The sequence below is a fragment of the Chlorocebus sabaeus genome, chromosome 5, assembly GCF_047675955.1.
Source record: "Chlorocebus sabaeus isolate Y175 chromosome 5, mChlSab1.0.hap1, whole genome shotgun sequence".
Lineage (NCBI taxonomy): Eukaryota > Metazoa > Chordata > Mammalia > Primates > Cercopithecidae > Chlorocebus > Chlorocebus sabaeus.
The window spans coordinates 21525620-21545580 of NC_132908.1; the positions used below are offsets into that span (position 1 = coordinate 21525620).

General features: G+C 42.2%; 1 protein-coding gene across 9 annotated transcripts in view; it reads right to left on the reverse strand.

Annotated features, from left to right (window-relative positions):
- PALB2 (partner and localizer of BRCA2) overlaps positions 1-19961 on the reverse strand; it is a 36727-nt gene that overhangs the window by 6854 nt on the left and 9912 nt on the right. For 4 of the 9 annotated variants that reach the window (XM_037989747.2, XM_073015237.1, XM_037989743.2 and 1 more), the window contains 7 exons: positions 18911-19737; positions 18475-18546; positions 15826-15987; positions 13588-13673; positions 12664-12825; positions 11049-11165; positions 4325-4412 (listed from right to left, as the gene is read on the reverse strand). In XM_037989747.2, coding sequence (XP_037845675.2) covers positions 4325-4412; positions 11049-11165; positions 12664-12825; positions 13588-13673; positions 15826-15987; positions 18475-18546; positions 18911-19737 — 1514 coding nt within the window. The remainder of the gene's footprint in view (positions 1-4324; positions 4413-11048; positions 11166-12663; positions 12826-13587; positions 13674-15825; positions 15988-18474; positions 18547-18910; positions 19738-19961) is intronic. The other 5 variants (XM_073015238.1, XM_073015236.1, XM_037989745.2 and 2 more) reach the window with 3 other exon arrangements.

Consider the following 19961-nt stretch of genomic DNA (forward strand, 5'->3'; position numbering starts at 1 on the left):
GCGGGGGACAGGGTCTCACTGTCACCTAGGCTGGAGTGCAGTGGCATAATCAGCTCACTGCAGCCTCGAATTCCTGCCCTCAAGCAATCCTCCCTCCTTTGCCTCTCAATGCACTGGAATTACAGCTGTGAGCCACCATGCCTGGCCCCAGTGCTTATTTTTCCATGGCCAATAAACTAGGAATGTTTTTCAAATTTTGAAATGGCTGAAAAACATCAGAAGAATAACATTTTCTGACATGCGAAAATTAATGTATGAAGTTCAAGTTTCAGTCTCCATAAAGTTTTACTAGAACACAGCTACATCCAGCCATTTGCATACAGTCTATGGCTGATTTGGGGCCACAATGGCAGAGTTGAGTATTTATAACAGAGATTGTAAGGCCAGCACAGCTGAAAATATTTGCTATCTGGTCATATATGGAAAAGTTTATCAATCCCTGCACTAAACAGTGAAATGAATAATAAAACGTTCTTTTTTTTTTTTTTTTTTTTGAGATGGAGACTTGCTCTTTCGCCAGGCTGGAGTACAGTGGCACGATGTGGTTTCACTGCAACCTCTGCCTCCTGGGTTCAAGCAATTCTCCTGCCTCAGCCTCCCAAGTAACTGGGACTACAGGCACGCACCACCATGCCCAGCTAATTTTTGTATTTTTAGTAGAGACGGAGTTTCACCATATTGGCCAGGATGGTCTCAAACTCCTGACCTCGTTATATGCCTGCCTCGGCCTACCGAAGTGCTGGGATTACAAGTGTGAGCCACCGAGCCCAGCATAAAATATTATTTCTGAAGACTGGCTTTATGGGGAACTTTTACTTACTATCTTACACGTCTATGTGAAATGTTTTAATATCAAGTGGGTATTAATGTTGTAATATAAAAGGTTTAACATTATTTAAATGTTTAATAAGTAAATTCTAGGCCAGGCGTGGCGGCTCACACCTGTAATCCCAGCACTTTGGGAGACTGAGGCAGGTGGATCAGGTGTTCAAGAACAGCCTGGCCAGCTTGGTGAAACCTTGTCTCTACTAAAAATACAAAAAACTTAGCTGGGTGTGGTGGCAGACACTTGTAATCCCAGCTACTCAGGAGGCTGAAGCACAGAATTGCTTGAACCTGGGAGGTGGAGGTTGAATTCTAGAGATGAATTCAACTGTCAGTCAGTCTGTCTGTCTGATGAATTCAACTGTCAGTCAGTCTGTCTGTCTATCTATCTATCTATCTATCTATCTATCTATCTATCTATCTATTGTTGTTGTTTTTTTGTTTGTTTGTTTTGAGACACAGTCTTGCCCTGTCACCCAGGCTGGAGTACAATGGCACGATCTTGGCTCACTGCAACCTCCACCTCCCACGTTCAAGTGATTCTCCTGCCTGAGCCTCCTGAGTAGTTGGGATTATAAGCACCCGCCACCGTGCCTGGCTAATTTTTGTATTTTTTAGTAGAGACAGGGTTTCACCATGTTGGTCAGGCTGGTCTCGAACTCCTGACCTCAGGTGATCCACCTGCCTCAGCCTCCCAAAGTGCTGGGATTACAGGCGTGAGCCACCATGCCTGGCCTAGTTAATTATTATTATTATTTTTTGAGATAGAGTTTTGCTCATCGCCCAGGCTGGAGTGCAGTGGCACAATCTCGGCTCACTGCAACCTCCGCCTCCTGGGTTCAAGCAATTCTCCTGCCTTAGCTTCCCTAGTAGCTGGGACTACAGGCGGCCACCACCACACTCAGGTAAATTTTGTATTTTTAGTAGAGACGGGGTTTCACCAAGTTGGCCAAGCTGGTCTTGAACTCCCAACCTCAGGTGATCCACCCGCCTTGGCTTCCCAAAGTATTGGGATTATAGGCATTAGCCACTGCACCTGGCCTATTATTTTTGAGACAGGGTCTCACTCTATCGCCCAGGCTGGAGTACAGTGGTGCCATCATGGCTCACTGCAGCCTTGAATTCCTGGGCTCCAGTGATCCTCTCACTTCAGCCTCTGGAGAAGCTGGTATTACAGGCATGTGCCACCACACCTGGCCACAAGTATCTCATTTAAAGGAGGAGAAAGGTTAGGCTCAAGATTATGTAATGGATTACATAAGATCACACAATTTTTAAGTTCAATTCCTCAGATCCTACTAGGCTAGGGAAAGATGCAGTCTTTGTGTTTAGAGCCTCTGGATGCTGATCCTCTCACCATAATCACCAGGCAAGTCAGTCTCTACACAAATGCTGAGCCTGCTGCTATTGTCTGCTCACAGCTTCAATGGTGAATACTCAAGTAGTTATTCATTACTCCTAGACAACTACTTTCCCATTGTAACTAGACTGTGAGTCAAGGCTTTTTTTTGAGACAGAGTCTCACTGTGTTGCCCAGGCTGGAGTACAGTGGTGTGATCTTGGCTCACTGTAACCTCTGCCTCCTGGGTTCAAGCAATTCTCCCTGCCTCAGCCTCCTGAGTAGCTGGGATTACAGGTGCATGATACCACATCTGGCTAATTGTTGTAGTTTTAGTAGAGATGGGGTTTCACCATGTTGGCCAGGCTGGTCTCCAACTCCTGACCTCACATGATGCGCCCACATCGGCCTCCCAAAGTGCTGGGATTACAGGCATGAGCCACCGCTCCAGGCCAAGACTTTTTTTTTTTTTTTTTGAGATAGGATCTCACTTTGTTGCCCAGGCTGGAGTGCAGTGGTGTGATCATGGCTCACCACAGCCTCGACCTCCGGGGCTCCAGGAATGCCCTGAACTCAGCCTCCTGAGTAGCTGGGACTACAGTTGCACACCACCATGCCTGGCTAATTTTTGTATTTTTTTTTTTTTTTGAGACGGAGTCTGGCTCTGTCGCCCAGGCTGGAGTGCAGTGGCCGGATCTCAGCTCGCTGCAAGCTCCGCCTCCTGGGTTTACGCCATTCTCCTGCCTCAGCCTCCCGAGTAGCTGGGACTACAGGCGCCGCCACCTCGCCCGGCTACTTTTTTGTATTTTTTTAGTAGAGACGGGGTTTCACTGGGTTAGCTAGGATGGTCTCGATTTTTGTATTTTTTATAGTGATGGGGTTTTGCCATGTTGCCCAGGCTAAGATTTTTTTTTTTCTTTTTTTTTTGAGACAGAGTCTTGCTCTGTCGCCCAGGCTGGTGTGCAATGGTGCAATCTCGGCTCACTGCAACCTCTGCCTCCCAGGTTCAAGCGATTCTCCTGCCTCAGCCTCCCACGCAGCTGGGATTACAGGTGTGCACCACCACGCCCAGCTAATTTTTGTATTTTTAGTAGAAATGGGCTTTCACCATATTGGCCAGGCTGGTCTCAAACTCTTGACCTCAGGTGATCCACCCACCTTGGCCTCCCAAAATGTTTTTTTTTTATTAATACAAAATATTTTATATATTTATGGGGTACATGTATTTGTTATGTGCACAAAGTATATAGTGATCAAGACAGGGTATCTGGGATACCTATCACCTCGAGAATCTATCATTTCTATGTATTGGGAACATTTCAAATCCTTTCTTCTAGCTACTTTGAAATATATTGTACATTGTTGCTAACTACAGTCATCCTACTCTGCTACTGAATCTTGGAGCTTATTTATTTCTAACTGTATGTTTGTACCCACTAGCCAAGACTATTTGTACAACAGCTGAGTACCTGTATTTGCTTCTGTATGAAAAGACTAAAGCCTAAGAGTAAAGCACACTGGCCAGGTACTGTGGCTCACACCGTAATCCCAGTACTTTGGGAGGCTGAGGTGGGCAGATTACCTGAGGTCAGGAGTTTGAGACCAGACTGGCCAGCATGGTGAAACCCCATCTCTACTAAAAATACAAAAATTAGCCAGGCGTGGTGGCAGGCATCTGTAATCCCAGCTACTTGGAAGGCTGAGGCGGGACAATTGATTGAACCTGGAAGGCGGAGGTTGCAGTGAGCTGAGATCGTGCCATTGCACTCCAGCCTGGGCAACAAGAGCGAAACTCCGTCTCAAAAAAAAAAAAAGTATTTCTGGGATCATTTAATCATCCTTCCTAAGGCTACTTAATCACGGTGATGTGGTTGGGAGTCAAGTCTGATAACCGGCATAATAGTTCTCAGTTCAAATCCACAGCTAGAAATAAATACTTGCCCTCAGGTCCTATAGCCAAAAAATTTACTAAGCAATCACTGTACCAACACTTATTTTCATCCTAAATTTCAAGAACGGACAAACATCGTTATCCAATTTTGAAAAAAGATGCCACAGGAAGGCTTGTTCATTACTACTTATGACGTACCGCTCTCACTTAATAAGACCAACAGTAACACGCAAAGTAAACACAAAGTGGTCCCACCAGTCATTACTTACCATTTCAGAATAGGCTTTGTGACAGACTGAAGCTTGGTAAGAATCATCAATGTGCATCTTTTTCAAGAGTTGACCAGTTTTTAAATTCCTTAGATAACAAAAATAAATAAGCTGATCATATTCTTCCAACAAACCAGTTTTCAGAAAATATTTTCTTACTAATCATAGCATGCTTTAGGAGGTGACCAAGGAAAAAACTAAGGGCTCCTTAGTTTTGTTCAGTCATAGATTTAGGTAAAAGTAGAACTGTGGGTTAATTTTGCTAATAGTTTAATTTGATAGATTAAATCTACTATGCCCCTAGGGATAAATCTCTCCAAATTCCATGAGGAAAGTTTCATCATCTCATTCAACCTGGTATTGAAATCAGGCACATGGTATAGCAGTATCATGATTTTGTGATACGTCTTGTTATGTCTAAATTTTCCATGGAAGACAATGGCCAGGAAACCAAATTTGGTAGGGCAAGAGACTACACCTAAAAAAGACTTATAATTATATCTCTATTACATGTATTTATACTACAGCTAGACCAAAATAATGGATAGAAGGAAGGACTGAGGTGGAGTCAAGAGAGAGGGGTGCATATAAAGAAGAAAAAAGATAAAGTTTGTTGGAATCACTCCCCAGCGGTTTTTTTTTTTCTTTTTTTTTTTTTTTGAGATGGAGTCTCACTCTGTCACCCAGGCTGAGTGCAGTGGCACCATCTTGGCTCACTGCAATCTTCACCTCCTGTGTTCCAGCAATTCTTCTACCTCAGCCTTCCAAGTAGCTGGGATTACAGGCACCCACCACCATGCCTGGCTAATTTCTGTATTTTTAGTAAAGGCAGGGTTTCACCAGGTTGGCCAGGCTGGTCTTGAACTCCTGACTGTAGGTGGTCCGCCTGCCTCAGCCTCCCAAAGTGCTTGGATTACAGGCATGAGCCATTGCACCTGACCTACTCCCCAGCTTTATTAAGGATTTGTGACATTGATAACTGCTTTGTCATGATACTCTACTTTTTTGTTCTTGGAACTTAGGGTCTTGCTCCATTGCCCAGGCTGGAGTGTGGTGGTGTGATCATGACTCACTGTAGCCTCAACCTCCCAGGCTCAAGCAATCCTTCCACCTCACTGCCCCAAGTAGTTGGGACTACAGGTGCGTGCCACCATGCCTGAATAATTTTTTAATTTTTTGTAGAGACAGGGTTTCACTGTATTGCCCAGGCTGGTCTCAAACTCCTGAGCTCAAGCAATCCTCCCACCTCAGCCTCCCAAAGTGCTGGGATTACAGGTTTAAGGGACTGCACCCAGTTCATGTTACTCTGTTGATGAAAAACTTTCAGTTGGCTCCCATTAGCCACAGTATAAAGTCCAAGTGTTTTTTTTTTTGTTTTTTGTTTTTTTGAGATGGAGTTTTGTTCTTGTTACCTAGGCTGGCGTGCAATGGCACAGCCTCGGCTCACTGCAACCTCCGCCTCCTGGGTTCAGGCAATTCTCCTGCCTCAGCCTCCTGAGTAGCAGGGATTACAGGTACGCACCACCACGCCAAGCTAATTTTTGTATTTTTAGTCAAGACGGGGTACACCATGTTGGCCAGGCTGGTCTCGAACTCCTGACGTCAGATGATCCACCCGCCTTGGCCTCCCAAAGTGCTGGAATTACAGGCGTGAGCCACTGCGCCCAGCCCCCAGGTTCATTTTAATGGTATTTATACCTCTCATGAATCCAGTAGTGCAATATTACATTATCACTCATTGCTCCATTTCCTAAAATTTTTCTGCCTGAAGAACATACTATGCATTTCCTTAACTCTAGACTTTGCTGAAGCTATGCCTTCCAATGACCCCTGCTCCCCCAACTCCCTGCTGCCCATTACAGAACAGTTCCCGTCCCTGTTACTGATGAATTCCCATCCATTTCTTAGGGCCTAGTTATATCCCACCCCCTCCAAGCTGCATGAACTCACTTGAGACTGCAGCAGTCCACAGTCTTCTCCTCTCCTTTAATTCTGTCCATATACCTCATTTGGTATGTAATATACTACTGGCAATACTGTATCATGTATTCACTCACTGTGTATAAAAACTGAAGAAGGAAAATTAAATTTTTATGTGCATATGCAAGGTTTTCCTCCTATCAGGGACACCAGATGGGTGTCCTACAGAGTTTCATACATGGTCTATATTTAGTAATTGTTCCTTCCTCAAATCCCAAATCACTTTGTCCAAATCTATCACTTTGACCTTGTGTGAATTGTAAAAAGAACTCTAGTGAAATTGTAGGATTTGATTGTAAAGGCATCTTATTTACCTACTAGATTATAGGGGCCCTGGGACCAGAATTCATATCTGATTCATCTCTGCATCTCTCACAGAGAATGGGACATAAGTAGAGACCCAGATATCTACTGAATGTTTGAAAGATATTAAATGAAATGTCTCAGTGAATATGGACAGGAAGACTTCCTTACACACTGGCCCCTCAGCATTTAAGAATGTTTTAACATGTTTATTTGGTATGACTTCACTGTAAACATTAAACTTAAGAAATATTTAGACCTTCAGCATAGTTTCCAAAAAAACCCACCTGACGTTTCAGTATAACATGAATCACTTTAGACATCTAACAAATCAGGAGTTAAATAAGAACAAATACTACATGTAAGTATAAAATTATACAGAGCCCAAAAGGTAAGTAATAGCTTTTGACAGACAATATGATTAATACATCTTTGAGTAACTACCCTAAACATAAAGCTAAGGCAGGTGCCAAGAACAGATATGAGAAACGGTACCTATCTTCAAAAACCAGAGAGGATAAACAACACAAAGCAGCAAATACTAAATTAAAAATCAAGGCAGGCCAGCCGCTGCAGCTTATGTCTATAATCTCAGCACTTTGGGAGGCTGAGGTGGGAGGATCACTTGCATTGAGGAGTTCTCGACCAGTCTAGGCAACATGGGGAGAGACCCTGTCTCTACAAAAAAAAGTAAAAAAAAAAAAATTTTTTTTTTTAAAATTAGCCAGGCATGGTGGCACAAGTCTGTAGTCCTGCTACTCAGGAGGTTGAGTTAGGAGAACTGCTTGAGTCTGACAGTGAGCTATAATCATGCCACCGTACTCCAGCATGGGCAACAGACTGAGACCCTGTCTCAAAAAAACAAAAACGAAAAAACAACCAAAGCAATATGAATTCGGAGAAGGAAACATGAGTGAAGGCTGGGATGGTACAACAGAACTCAAGATAACTGTAGGGCTGAAAATATCCCCTAAGGGGAACTTAGAAGCCAAGCATAGAAATCCCTCCCAAACTTCCCAGTACTCTAGAAGGCCAAGGTGGGAGGGTTGCTTACGTCCAAAAGTTCAAGACCAGCCTGGGAAAAATAGCAAGACCCTGTCTCTACAAAGGAAAAGAAAAATAGCCAGGCATGGTGGTGTATATCTGTGGTCTCAGCACTTTGGGAGGCTAAAGTGGGAGGACTGTTTGAGCCCAGGAGTTCAAGACCGGCCTGAGTAACATACCAAGTTCTCATCTCTACAAAAAATTTAAAAATTAGCAGGACATGATGGTGTGCGCCTGTAGTCCCAGCTACTCAGGAGGCTGAGGTGGGAGGATTCCTTGAGCCCAGAATTTTGAGGTTGCAGTGAGCTATGGTCATGCCTATACACTCCAGCCTGGGTATTGAGTGAGGCTGTTTCAGAAAGAAATCCCTCCCCAACCTCAAATTCCTTTGTGACCTCTTATATACAAAACGACAAAGGATACCGATAGAAAAAGGGTAGAACTGAGGGATGGGAAGAAAAAAAGGAGGAAAGGAGAATGGCAGAGCTGGAGAGAACATTTTTGTACTAGAGCACAGGGGAAATAAAAGCTGAAGGAAAGCAAACATGGTCCCCTGTAAAGGTTTTCTTTTGAGGGATAAGGGTAGGGTTAGAAGAAAGAGTATTTACAAAGTCGTAGAATAAAAAACGACCTGCATTTGAGCCCAGGCATTTGAGGTTGCCGTGAGCTATGGTCATGCCACTGCACTCTAGTATAGGTGACAGAGTAAGACACAGTCTCTAAAAAAATTAAAAAAAAAAAAATGAAATTTGAATATTGATTAATGGCAAGGAGACAAACTACTAAATTATTTTAACAGTTCAGGAGACACATAATGAAGGTGTGGACTATGGGAATAACAGAAAGAACAGAAAAGACAACTTCTGAAAGAGCACAGTCCCCAAATAACACCTCTGGGTAGAAACCCTGGTGAATGTGCTCCAAGTGGCCAAGTGCCGCCCTAGACATCAGGACATCTGAAAACAGGGTCTTCTGGCAGATCAGAACACAGCCAAATTTCAGAGGCTTTCTGGTGGGAAAGGCACATTGTTTCTCTCAGGGGCCATGCTTTTCTAGTTTATTTCTAGAAGGTTAGGGTTGTAAGTTACCACAGTATTTAAAAAAGAAAAACAAAAAATGGTTAGGGTTGGATGGTACAGAAGAGCTAGAGTAGTGGTCATACTAATATCATAACTTCCTCTTACCAAGACCCATTCTGGCCCCAAGGAAACAGTTAATAGACAAGGCTTCTGAGAAAAGAAACAAAATCAATCTATTCTCCTAATACAAATTAAACTTGCAAGTGCCTGTGGCTGGGTATGGTTCTCCCTGTAGTCAGAAAAGAGATGGCTGGGGACTCCTGTGATGGTTTCCCTATCACAAATTTGTTAATTTGGTTCCTGTGTGATCACACTTTTTTCTTTTCTTTTTTTGAGACAGAGTCTCACTCTGTCACTCAGGCTAGAGTGCAGTGGCATGATCTCAGCTCACTGCAACCTCTGCCTCCCAGGTTCCAGCGATTCTCCTGCCTGAGCCTCACACCACCACGCCTGGCTAATTTTTGTATCTTTAGTAGAGACAGGGTATCTTTACTAGAGACAGGGTATCTTAAGACGCCACACTTTTTTTTGTATACTGAGTAACTTTGGACTGTATCCTAGTTCCAGTGATATTAATATGTTGCAAAAACTTTGTATTCTGTTAGGTTCCTCTGGAAAACACTGATGTTTTTTGTTTTTAAAAATATTTTTAGAAAAGAAATTTTAACATTTACTGAATACCTCCTATGTGCCAGACAATATGGTAAGTACTTTTTAAATACAGTTCTATTGATTTTTTTAAAATTATTTATGTTTTTTGAGACAGAATCTTGCTCTGTCACCCAGGTTGGAGTGCAGTGGCGCAATCTTGACTCACTGCAACCTCTGCCTCCTGGGTTCAAGCCATTCTCCTGCCTCAGCCTCCTGAGTAGCTGGGATTACAGGTGTGTACCACCATGCCTGGCTAATTTTTGTATTTTTAGTAGAGATGGGGTTTTCCCTTGTTGGTCAGGCTGGTCTCAGACACTTGGCCTCAAGTGATCTGCCTGCCTTGGCCTCTCAAAGTGCTGGGATTATAGGCATGAGCCACTGCGCCCGGCCCTGATTTTTTTGGTTGTAAGTTTGTCTGTCCCAGTAAACAGTTAACTTGGCTAAACTCGAACTCCAAATGCCGAAAGTGAAGTTCAGTTCTTTCAGTCTCACCTGAGCTGCTTTGACTCTGACCTATGCACATCCAGTTTAAAGGGTCAACCAGATATTTAGGTAAACATTATAGCTAGAAGTTAGGGTTCTTTTTTTTTTTTTTTTTTTTTTTTTTTTTTTTTGCTCTCTCCTTTTTAGGACTTTTCCCCTCCCTTTCTAGCAGCTGTGATCATCCTGAACTCTATCTGTCCTTTAGTTCTCTAAGCCAGTGGGACAGATCTTCTATTAGGCTTCCAGTCACCCAGTGAGCAGAGTGGGCCTTGCCTCCTAGCTTAAAGCCATAATAGGAATGTTGCCTAGTGCCATTCCCTTCACCTAAAGGGAGAAACCCCTCCAGTATGTTTCTTCTTTTTTTTGCTTTCTGGTGCTTTTAGAAAGTTTTTTTTTGTATTTTGTCCAGAGTGTATAGTTATTTGAAGGTAGAGAGTTGGTCTGACAGAAGCTACTCAACCACTAACCAAAAGCAGAAAGAAGTGTACATCTTTGAAAACAGAATTCCATTTATTTTTAAATAGTCTACTCAGACTGATCTTTTTTGGTATATCTCAATTAATATGATGTTGTTGGTAAGACAAGTATATAGTATCATACAAAAAAACCACAATCAGGCCAGACACAGTGGCTCACGCCTGTAATCCCAGCAATTTGCGAGGCCAAGGCGGGGAGTTCACTTGAGGCCAGGAGTTTAAGACCAACCTAGCCAACATGGCGAAATCCCATCTCCACTAAAAAATACAAAAATTAGCCGGGCATGGTGGCTCACTCCTGTAATCCCTGCATTTTGGGAGACTGAGGCAGGCAGATAATTTGAGGCCAGGAGTTCAAGACTAACGTCGCCAACATGATAAAACCCTATCTCTACTAAAAAATACAAAAATTAGCTGGGTGTGGTGGCACATGCCTATAATCCCAGCTACTCGGGAGGCTGAGGCAGGAGAATCGCTTGAACTCAGGAGGCGGAGGTTGCAGTGAGCCGAGATCATACCACTGCACTCCTGCCTGGGCAACAGGAGGAGACTCTGTCTCAAAACACAACAAAAACAACAAGACCAACAAAAAATCACAATCGTGTTTACACATACTCTCTTATTTAATCTTCACAACACCCCTGTAAAATGAGAGGTGTATCCTCATACTACAGATGATGGAACTGAGGACCTAGAGGGAAAACTTACCAAATAACAATGTTGTTCATAACAGTAGTACCAAGGAGAGCTTCTTGCATCCCTTGGACCTCGGCAAAAGTTAATATAGTCTCCTCAGGGGGCATCAAAAATTGGTTTTCTTTGCCTCTGCAATTAAAATAGTATGAAAAGTCAGTACTTTGCACTAAAGCAGTTTCTAGGTAGCCCTTCTCCACATTGTTGAACTGTGCATAATATAAACTAACCAAATACCAGGAAAAAAAAAAATCTAACCCAGAAAACGTGTATACTAAACTTTCTACAATGAACATACATTACTTCCATATTATCTACTTAGATATGCTGCAAGCACCTCAAATTCATTATATTCAAAATTAAACTTTTTAAGTTTCTCTTTAAACCTTTTGTTTCTTTCTGCATTCCTATCTCAATGAATTGCACCACCATCTAATAATGTCCAAGTTTCAGGGTTGGTCACCACTCAAGTGACCACCTAGACTGGGAGGAAGGAGACAAGGAAAATATCCACATTTCGGGCTTGGTCACCACTCAAGTGACCAACTCTACCATGTTGATATTTTCTCCTTCCTCTTAATCTAGTCAATCACCAAGTCCCAGTAATTTTATCTTCTCATCTCTCAGAAATCTATCTGCTTCTTCCCATCTCCACTAACATACTCCTAATTTAAGCAAACAATTATCATCTCTTGCAACAGATCATGAATAAATAAGCCAAAGTTCCCTGCCCTCCACTTTTAGAAAAGACAGATGGATAATAACAATGAAGTGTAATTGAAAAATAAAAATAAAAATAAAGTATAATGAATATATGATAGAGAAGATGCTGTTAAGTTCAGTTTGCAACATTGTGAATTCGAGGTGTTCCCAATATGTCTAATAAATAAACCTACAGGTCTAGAGCTCAAGAAAGAGCTCAGAGGTAGAAATGTACGTTTGCAAGTAGTCAGCACCAAGATGGTCAGTGAAGCAATGGACTCCAAGTGTGTGGAATGAGGAAAGGGTCTAGGGCCTTAAGGTATTTCTATATATTTTTAAAAATATTTGTGTGTGTTTGTGTGTATGTGTGTGTTTGAGATTAGGTCTCAGTCTGCTGCCCAAGGTGGACTGTGGTGGCGTGATCACAGTGTATTACACCCTTGAACTCCTAAGCTCAAGTGATCCTCCCACCTCAGACTCCCTAGTAGCTGGGACCATAGGCATGCTCTGCCACACCCAGCTAATTTTTAAATTTTTTGTAAAGATGGGGCCCCGCTATGTGGCCCCAACTGGTCTTGAACTCCTGGGCTCAAACTTCTGCCTTGGCCTCCCAAAGGGCTGGGATTATGGGCATGAGCCACTGTGCGCAGCAGAGGTATTTCTAACATTTAAGGGACACACAGAGATTTCAAAGAAGACTGAAGAACAAACTACATTTGCTGAGCCTCTCCCCTTCTTTGACTTCATCCCTGACATGTCTGGCTTCCACCTCTCTAATCTGCTTCTATGTCATAACCTTGATGCCATACATGCTTATATTATACCCACAGCACAGAAAAACAAGATCCTAGTGACCCAACTTTCTCTGAAACCTGTGAGAAAATTATTCTTCATCTAATAGTTAAAAATCAGTCAATGCTTTTCTTACCCTCCATCTTCCGCAAATGTCATGACTTCTACTTGTTGATCAGAAAGGGTCCCACTGCTACTAACTAGCCTCCTCTTTGTCAGGCCAAGCACAGCTTTTATATTTCCAGACTTCAGTAGTACTTGCTTTTCACTTTCATCGTCAGAGGAACAAAGCAATGTCCTAAGCCAAATATAAGGAAAAATAGGGTGATGTCAGGAGTAATCTTTTAATATTAAAGGACTAGGTTCACTCTTTTTTTTTGAGACAGCGTCTTGCTCTGTAGCCCAGGCTGGAGTACAGTGGTACAATCTCAGTTCACTGCAACTCTGCCTCCCAGGTTCAAGCGATTCTCCTGCTTCAGCCTCCTGAGTAGCTGGGATTACAGGCGCAAGCCACCATGCCTGGCTAATTTTTCTGTATTTTTAGTAGAGACGGGGTTTCACCATGTTGGTCAGGCTGGTCTTGAACTCCTGACCTCGTGATCCACCCGCCTTGGCCTCCCAAAGTGCTAGGATCACAGGCGTGAGCCACCGTGCCCAGCCTTTTTTTTTTTTTTGAGACAAAGTCTCACTCTGTCATCCAGGCGGAGTGCAGTGGCACGATCTTAGCTCACTGCAACCTGTTTCCTGGGCTCAAGTGATTTACCACGTTGGCCAGGCTGGTCTCAAACTCCTGACCTCAGCTGATCCATACACCTCAGCCTCCCAAAGTGCTGGGATTACAGGCATGAGCCACTGCACCCAGCCTAGGTTCACAGTTTAAATAGAAACTTCAGTCAGTGATGTCATTCTACTGATTTTTTTTTTTTTTTAAACAAATCTCTCTCTCTTCAGATCTTTCAGATTCTTTCAAGACTCAAGTCTAGGTTATCACCTGCACTCAAAACCAGCTGACAGAAACAAAGATGAAGGAAAAACAAATCACCCGTTGGGAATTACATACCTGATCTCTCTGATTTCCAAATTTCCCAAAGCTACACACACAAGATTATACACATCAGGCACTGGAACTATCTGTAATACTGGAACCTAAATAAAACAAAGCAGCCAAAAATTATACTTGGTTTGTTTCATTTTCGTTTAATCCAGATTTTCCAAAATTTATCACATTATTTTGTATTCTCACTGTACAAGAATAATTTTCATCATTTGAAGGCTCAGAAAACACTTTTTATTAGCTGTAAATCTAAATAAACTATATGCATAATAGTGCTTACTGAGCATTTATGTAACGCAATGTATAATTCTAACAATAGAGGAATAATGGGGTATATTCTGGCATGTGAATGAAAAGAATATTTATGTAGCCATTTAAAAGTATATCTATGTTCACTGAACAAATATTTATTGGGCACCTCTGTGCAAAGCACAGTGTTAGATGTTGTATATATTTGGAGAGCAAGAATGAGGTTTATACAAGTATGAAGACTCTACAGAAACAAGGAATTTTTTTTTTCTTTTTGAGACGGAGTTTCACTCTTGTTGCCCAGCCTTGAGTGTAATGGCACGATCTCAGTTCATTGCAACCTCTACCTCCTGGGTTCAAGCAGTTCTCCTGCTTCAGCCTCCCGAGTAGCTGGGATTACAGGCATGCACCACCACACCTGGTTAATTTTTTTAATTTTTAGTAGAGATGGGGTTTCACCATGTTGGTCAGGGTGGTCTTGAACTCTTGACCTCAGGTGATCCACCCACCTCAGCCTCTCAAAGTGCTGGGATTATAGGTGTGAGCCACCTTGCCTGGCCAGAAAAATGTTTATACGTATGGTGAGAAAAGACAGATCTAAAAATTTTTTAAGCACACTAAGATTGCAAGCATGTAAGATGTATATGATAGTGGGAAAAGACTAGAAGGAAATACACGTAGAAAAGCAGCAAAATAATGCCTTGGTGAAGGGCAAGGAGTATAAATATCAGCAAGTGTCAAAGTCAGAATAGACATAAAATCCTAAGCTCCTCCAACAGGTCTAGTGTAAAAACCCATCTCTAGGCTGGGTGCAGTGCCTCACACCTGTAATCCCAGCAATTTGGGAAGCCGAGGCTGGTGGATCACTTGAGGTCAGGAGTTCGAGACCATCCTGGCCAACATGGTAAAACCCCGTCTCTACTGAAAATACAAAAATTAGGTGGACGTGGTGGTGTGCGCCTGTAGCTACTCGGGAGGCTGAGGCAGGAGAATTGCTTGAACCTAGGAAATGGAGATTGCAGTGAGCCAAGATTGCCCTACTGCACTCCAGCCTGGGCGACAAAGTATGACTCTGTCTCCGGAAAAAACAACAACAACAAAAAAAAAAACCCATCTCTAGATAAAACTGGGATCGGCTGGGCATGGTGGTTCACACCTGTAATCCCCAGCACTCTAGGAGGCTGAGGCAGGCCGACTGCTTAAGCCCAGGAGTTCAAGACCAGCCCAGGCAACATGGCAAAACCACGTCTGCATAAAAACTATAGGCCGCATGCGGTGGCTCACACCTGTAATCCCAGCACTTTGGGAGGCTGAGGCGGGCGGATTGCCTTAGGTCAGGAGTTCAAGAACAGCCTGGGCCACATGATGAAACCCTGTCTCCACTAAAAATACGAAAAAATGAGCCGGGCATGGTGGTGGGTGCCTGTAATCCCAGCTACTCAGGAGGCTGAGGCACAAGGATCCCTTGAACCTGGGCAGCAGAGGTTTACAGTAAGCAGAGATCGTGCCACTGCACTCCAGCCTGGGTGACAGAGCAAGACTCTGTCTCAACAAAAATAAGAAGGAAAAAAAAAAAAAAACAATAAAAAATTAGCCAGACATGGTGGTGCATGCCTGTGGTCCCAGCTACCTGGGAGGCTGAGGTGAGAGGATTACCGAGCCTGGGGAGGTTGAGGCTATAGTGAGCCATGATCATGCCACTGCACTCCAGCCTGCGTGACAGAGTGAGACCCTGACTCAAACAAACAAATGAAAATTTGTGATAAAGCAAATAAAGCAGGATGTTAATGGTAGAGTCCAGAATGGTGGGTATATGGGTGCTCACTATACAACTTTTCTGGATGTTTGAAACTTTTCATAATAAAATGTTGGGGGAAAAAATCTCATCTCTGTTCTGCCTTGCATGGTCATAGCTCCCAATTTTGGTAAGCTGCCTATCTACATTATCAGGCAAATGGCTACAAAGATCTTTTTCAGCTCGGGATTCTCACTTACCTCTGTGAAGTGCCAAGTATAAAGTTTTTCCCACTGCCAAGCATCCAGAGCTTTCCAAAGAGAAACTACATCCTCGCAAGCAGTTACGATACATGGCTCTTTACAACCGGCTCTTTCCCAAAACATGGCACTCACATCTACCGAACAGGAACCTGAAGGATTCTGATACAATGGCAACAACAGTTCTGTTAAAGTGGTACTGGGGGCCTGTTTTATGCAAAGCATAAGTATGCAAAGTGATGAATTATAATTCAATGAAACAGTAGGTATGTAAAATTTAAGTTTTATGCAGGTGAAAAGAAAGAGCTTTGTGGTTCTTATGTACCTAAAAAGTTGCCTATCAAACTTACATCATGAAAGATTTTATTTCTTATTTTATTTATTAATTGTAATTTTTTGGGGGGGACTGAGTCTCACTTTATCACCCAGGCTGGAGTGCAGTGGTGCAATCTCGGTTCACTGCAACCTTTGCCTCCTGGATTCAAGCGATTATCCTGCCTCAGCCTTCCGAGTAGCTAGGATTACAGGTGCCTGCCACCACACCCAGCTAATTTTTGTATTTTTAGTAGAGACAAGGTTTCACCATGTTGGCCAGGTTAGTCTCGAATTCCTGACCTCAAGTGATCCACCCACCTCAGCCTCCAAAAGTGCTAGGGTTACAGGTGTGAGCTACCATGCCCAGCCCATGAAAGATTTTAAAATGTATAGTCCAGATGGAATAAATTCAGATTTAACCACAAAAAGATATTCCATAGAACTTATCCATTTGAAAATTAAACATCCTGATGAACCACTCATGGGTTGAAACCACAGGTTTCAATGTTATTCCTCAGAGGGAATAACATTGAAACAACATACATTATACTATCTACTATTATGACCATGGGAACACTATGTATCCAAACCACAGAGCATGGCCAAAGCAGTATTTCCAAGAAAATTTGGAAATGTCCAGTAAAAATCATAATGACAAAGGCATTTATAAGAAAACAAGAAAGATTAAAATCAAGTAAGCATGTAGCTCAGGAAGTCAGTACAAGAACAAAATAAGAACAGTAAAAAAACAGTAGAAAGGAATTATTTACAGTTATCTTGTTTATTATAAAAACAGAATGAACTAGAAAACAAAACAAACAACAATAACAAAAAAACACAACCCAATTAATAACTAATACAACCACAAACTAGTTTGTTTGGAAGACCCACGTAATGGCCACATCTTGAGTCTAATGTAGAAAAACAATAATTTTAGAAATGGGAGAATGGGGAAGAGAGGCTTAACTGCATATACATAGATTTTAATAATCTATAAGAAGTAACTTTTTACCTACAAATTTGAAAATATGAATGAAATGGTTGATTTTTTAAGAGACTAAGTTATTAGGACACTGGGCATGGTGTCTCACGCCTGTGATCCCAACACTTTGGGAGGCCAAGGCAGGCGGATCCCCTGAGGTCAGGAGTTCAAGACCAGCCTGGCCAATGTGGCAAAACCCCATCTGTACTAAAAATACAAAAACCAGCAGGGCATGGTGGCGCATGCTTGTAATCCCAGCTACTATAGAGGCTGAGGCACGAGAATCACTTGAACCTGTGAGGCTGAGGTTGCAGTGAGTGGAGATTGGAAATTGCCCCACTGCACTCCAGCCTGGGCAACAGACTGTCTCAAAAAATAAAATAAAAATAAAATAAGTTATTAAAATTGACTCAAGAATAAATTCCAAAACAGAGCATAGGTTATTACCACATATCCTTTACAGAACAGTAATCTGGGGCTCAGAGGTTACACAATTTGTCCAAGGTGACAAAGCCAGTGATCTGGGAAAAACTTTATGTGGATTTGAAGTGCTTTCCTTCACACCAGTGGTTCTCTGGGAGAGTATCTGCACCATCTTCACCCCTGCCCCTAGGACATTTAGTAATGCAACATTTTCAGTTACCACACTGCATAGAAAAGATTAACCACTAGAACTGCTCCCCATTTTCTTATAAATCACCATAAGTGATTCTTCTAGAAACATTACACCATTTGAGTAGGAGAGGCATGAATAACTCTCATTTCACTCTCTGTCAAAATGCCTGAGTTATATTTATTTTATTTTATTTTTGAGATGGAGTCTCACTCACCCAGGCTGGAGTGCAGTGGTGAGATCTTGGCTCACTGCAACGTCTGCCTCCTGGTTCAAGTATTCTCTTCCCTCAGCCTCCGTAGTAGCTGGGATTATAGGCGCCCACCACCATGCCCGGCTAATTTTGTATTTTTAGTAGAGATGGGGTTTCATCATGTTGGCCAGGCTGGCCTCAAACATCTGACCTCAAGTGATCCGCCCGCCTCAGCCTCCCAAAGTGCTGAGATTACAGAGGTGGGCTACTGTGCCCAGTTCCCTAACTTAGATTTAGATATGAAGTTCAGCTACTTAGCCTAAGTTATTCTGGCCAACAAGTTGGCATAGAAACTTCAAAAGGAGAGCTCAAAACATAAACAGAGGTAAATATTGGGAAAAACAATCCAAATCTGTTTTTCTGAATCTGTTTACCAATATCTTTAATAGTATTAAAGAATAAGAAGCTATATGACCGAATGCTTTTAAATTCATTAAAGTTTTCATATGTAAGACACAAGACACTGGAAGAGAATATTCTTCTGACCTTTAACTTTGAAACCAATTGTAGGTTGCCTGGGTTTACGCTATCAGAAGCAGGAAGCTCTGCTGTTTCAGTCTGTGAAAACAAAAGTCACATCATTAGTCTACACTTTGTGTATAATGTCTGCTTGCATTACCCACTCATCAAAATGTCTACTTCATATTGTCTTTATTTCCTCTTATAACAGCAGCAAAGCTCCAAATGCAAACTGTTTCACGGATGACAAAGAGAATAGGACCTCCCAAATTTTAAAGAAACATTTTAATGAACCTTAATTTCCCCAGAATGAACTTAATGTTTACAATGAAGTTATATCAAAGAAACATGTCAAACCGTTCTTAAACGTGGAAGGCCCAGTGCATAAGCAAGTCATGCTGTTTACATTCACTAAGGCATTTCATTCCTTCAGAGAAAATTTCACAAAGGAAATGGATTGTACCTGTTCGATGGAATGTTTATGCAACCACTGGCATGTGTTTCCACAGAGCTGATTTTCTTTAAAAGTGAATGACTCAATGGGTGGAGGTGTTCCTGGCAGGGCAGAGTCACAGTCACAGGTAGGTTGTCCTTGCCTGCCTGACACCTGCAGGGTGGTATGTGGTTTTGCTGGACTGCTTGAACGGTCGAATTGTTTACTATCACTGGCAAGACAGACTGAGTCTTTCAAATGAGCAAGTTGGGGTGTGCGGCAAGTTTGTCCAGCGACCTCTGTGGAAGCTTTTTCATAGGAGCCTTGAGGGCCAAACGCTGGAGTAGTACCTAAGATGGGGAAAAGAGGTGAACACATGTCTGCAGTAGGCCTGTCATTATCATCAAGCGCAACTGTATTTAAAGGAGTATAAAGTAATATGGATGAAGAAAGGCCTGTCTTTGTATGCTGGCTTTGTGGGTTTGGCCTTTTGGGATGTGATTTTCCTGGCAGAACAATAAGGTCCTCTTCTAAGTCCTCCATTTCTGTATCCATGCGTTTAGGACTCAGTTCCTCTGGAAAAATACAATTTCCCTCTTTAAGATGTCTCTCTCTAAACATGTTTGATTCAAAGGGCTCCACTGGTTTTTCTGAGCAAGACTTAAGTTTTTCAAGCTTAAGAGGTCCAAAGTCTTCATCAGGTAACTGAAAGTCTGTGATGCTGAGAAAAGACAGTAGTTGCTTTAAGCTCAGCATTCCATCCTTATGAAATGAAGCTGTGAAAGCATCATCATCCAAGGATAAATAAGCACTATTACTCCAAGAAAGGGAATCTTCTTTTAGATGACTTTTCTTCCCTAAAGAAGAAAAATAAGTCACAAAAATAGTAACAAAACCCAACAAAACAGACAAACTGTTTCACTGATGACAAAGAGAATAGGATCTCCCATATTTAAAAGAAACATAATTTCCCCAGAATCAACTTAATGTTTACAATGAAGTCCTATCAAAGAAACATGTTAAACCATTCTTAAACATAATACCTAACAAAAAGTGAGCTTCTAAACTCAAATATACTAGC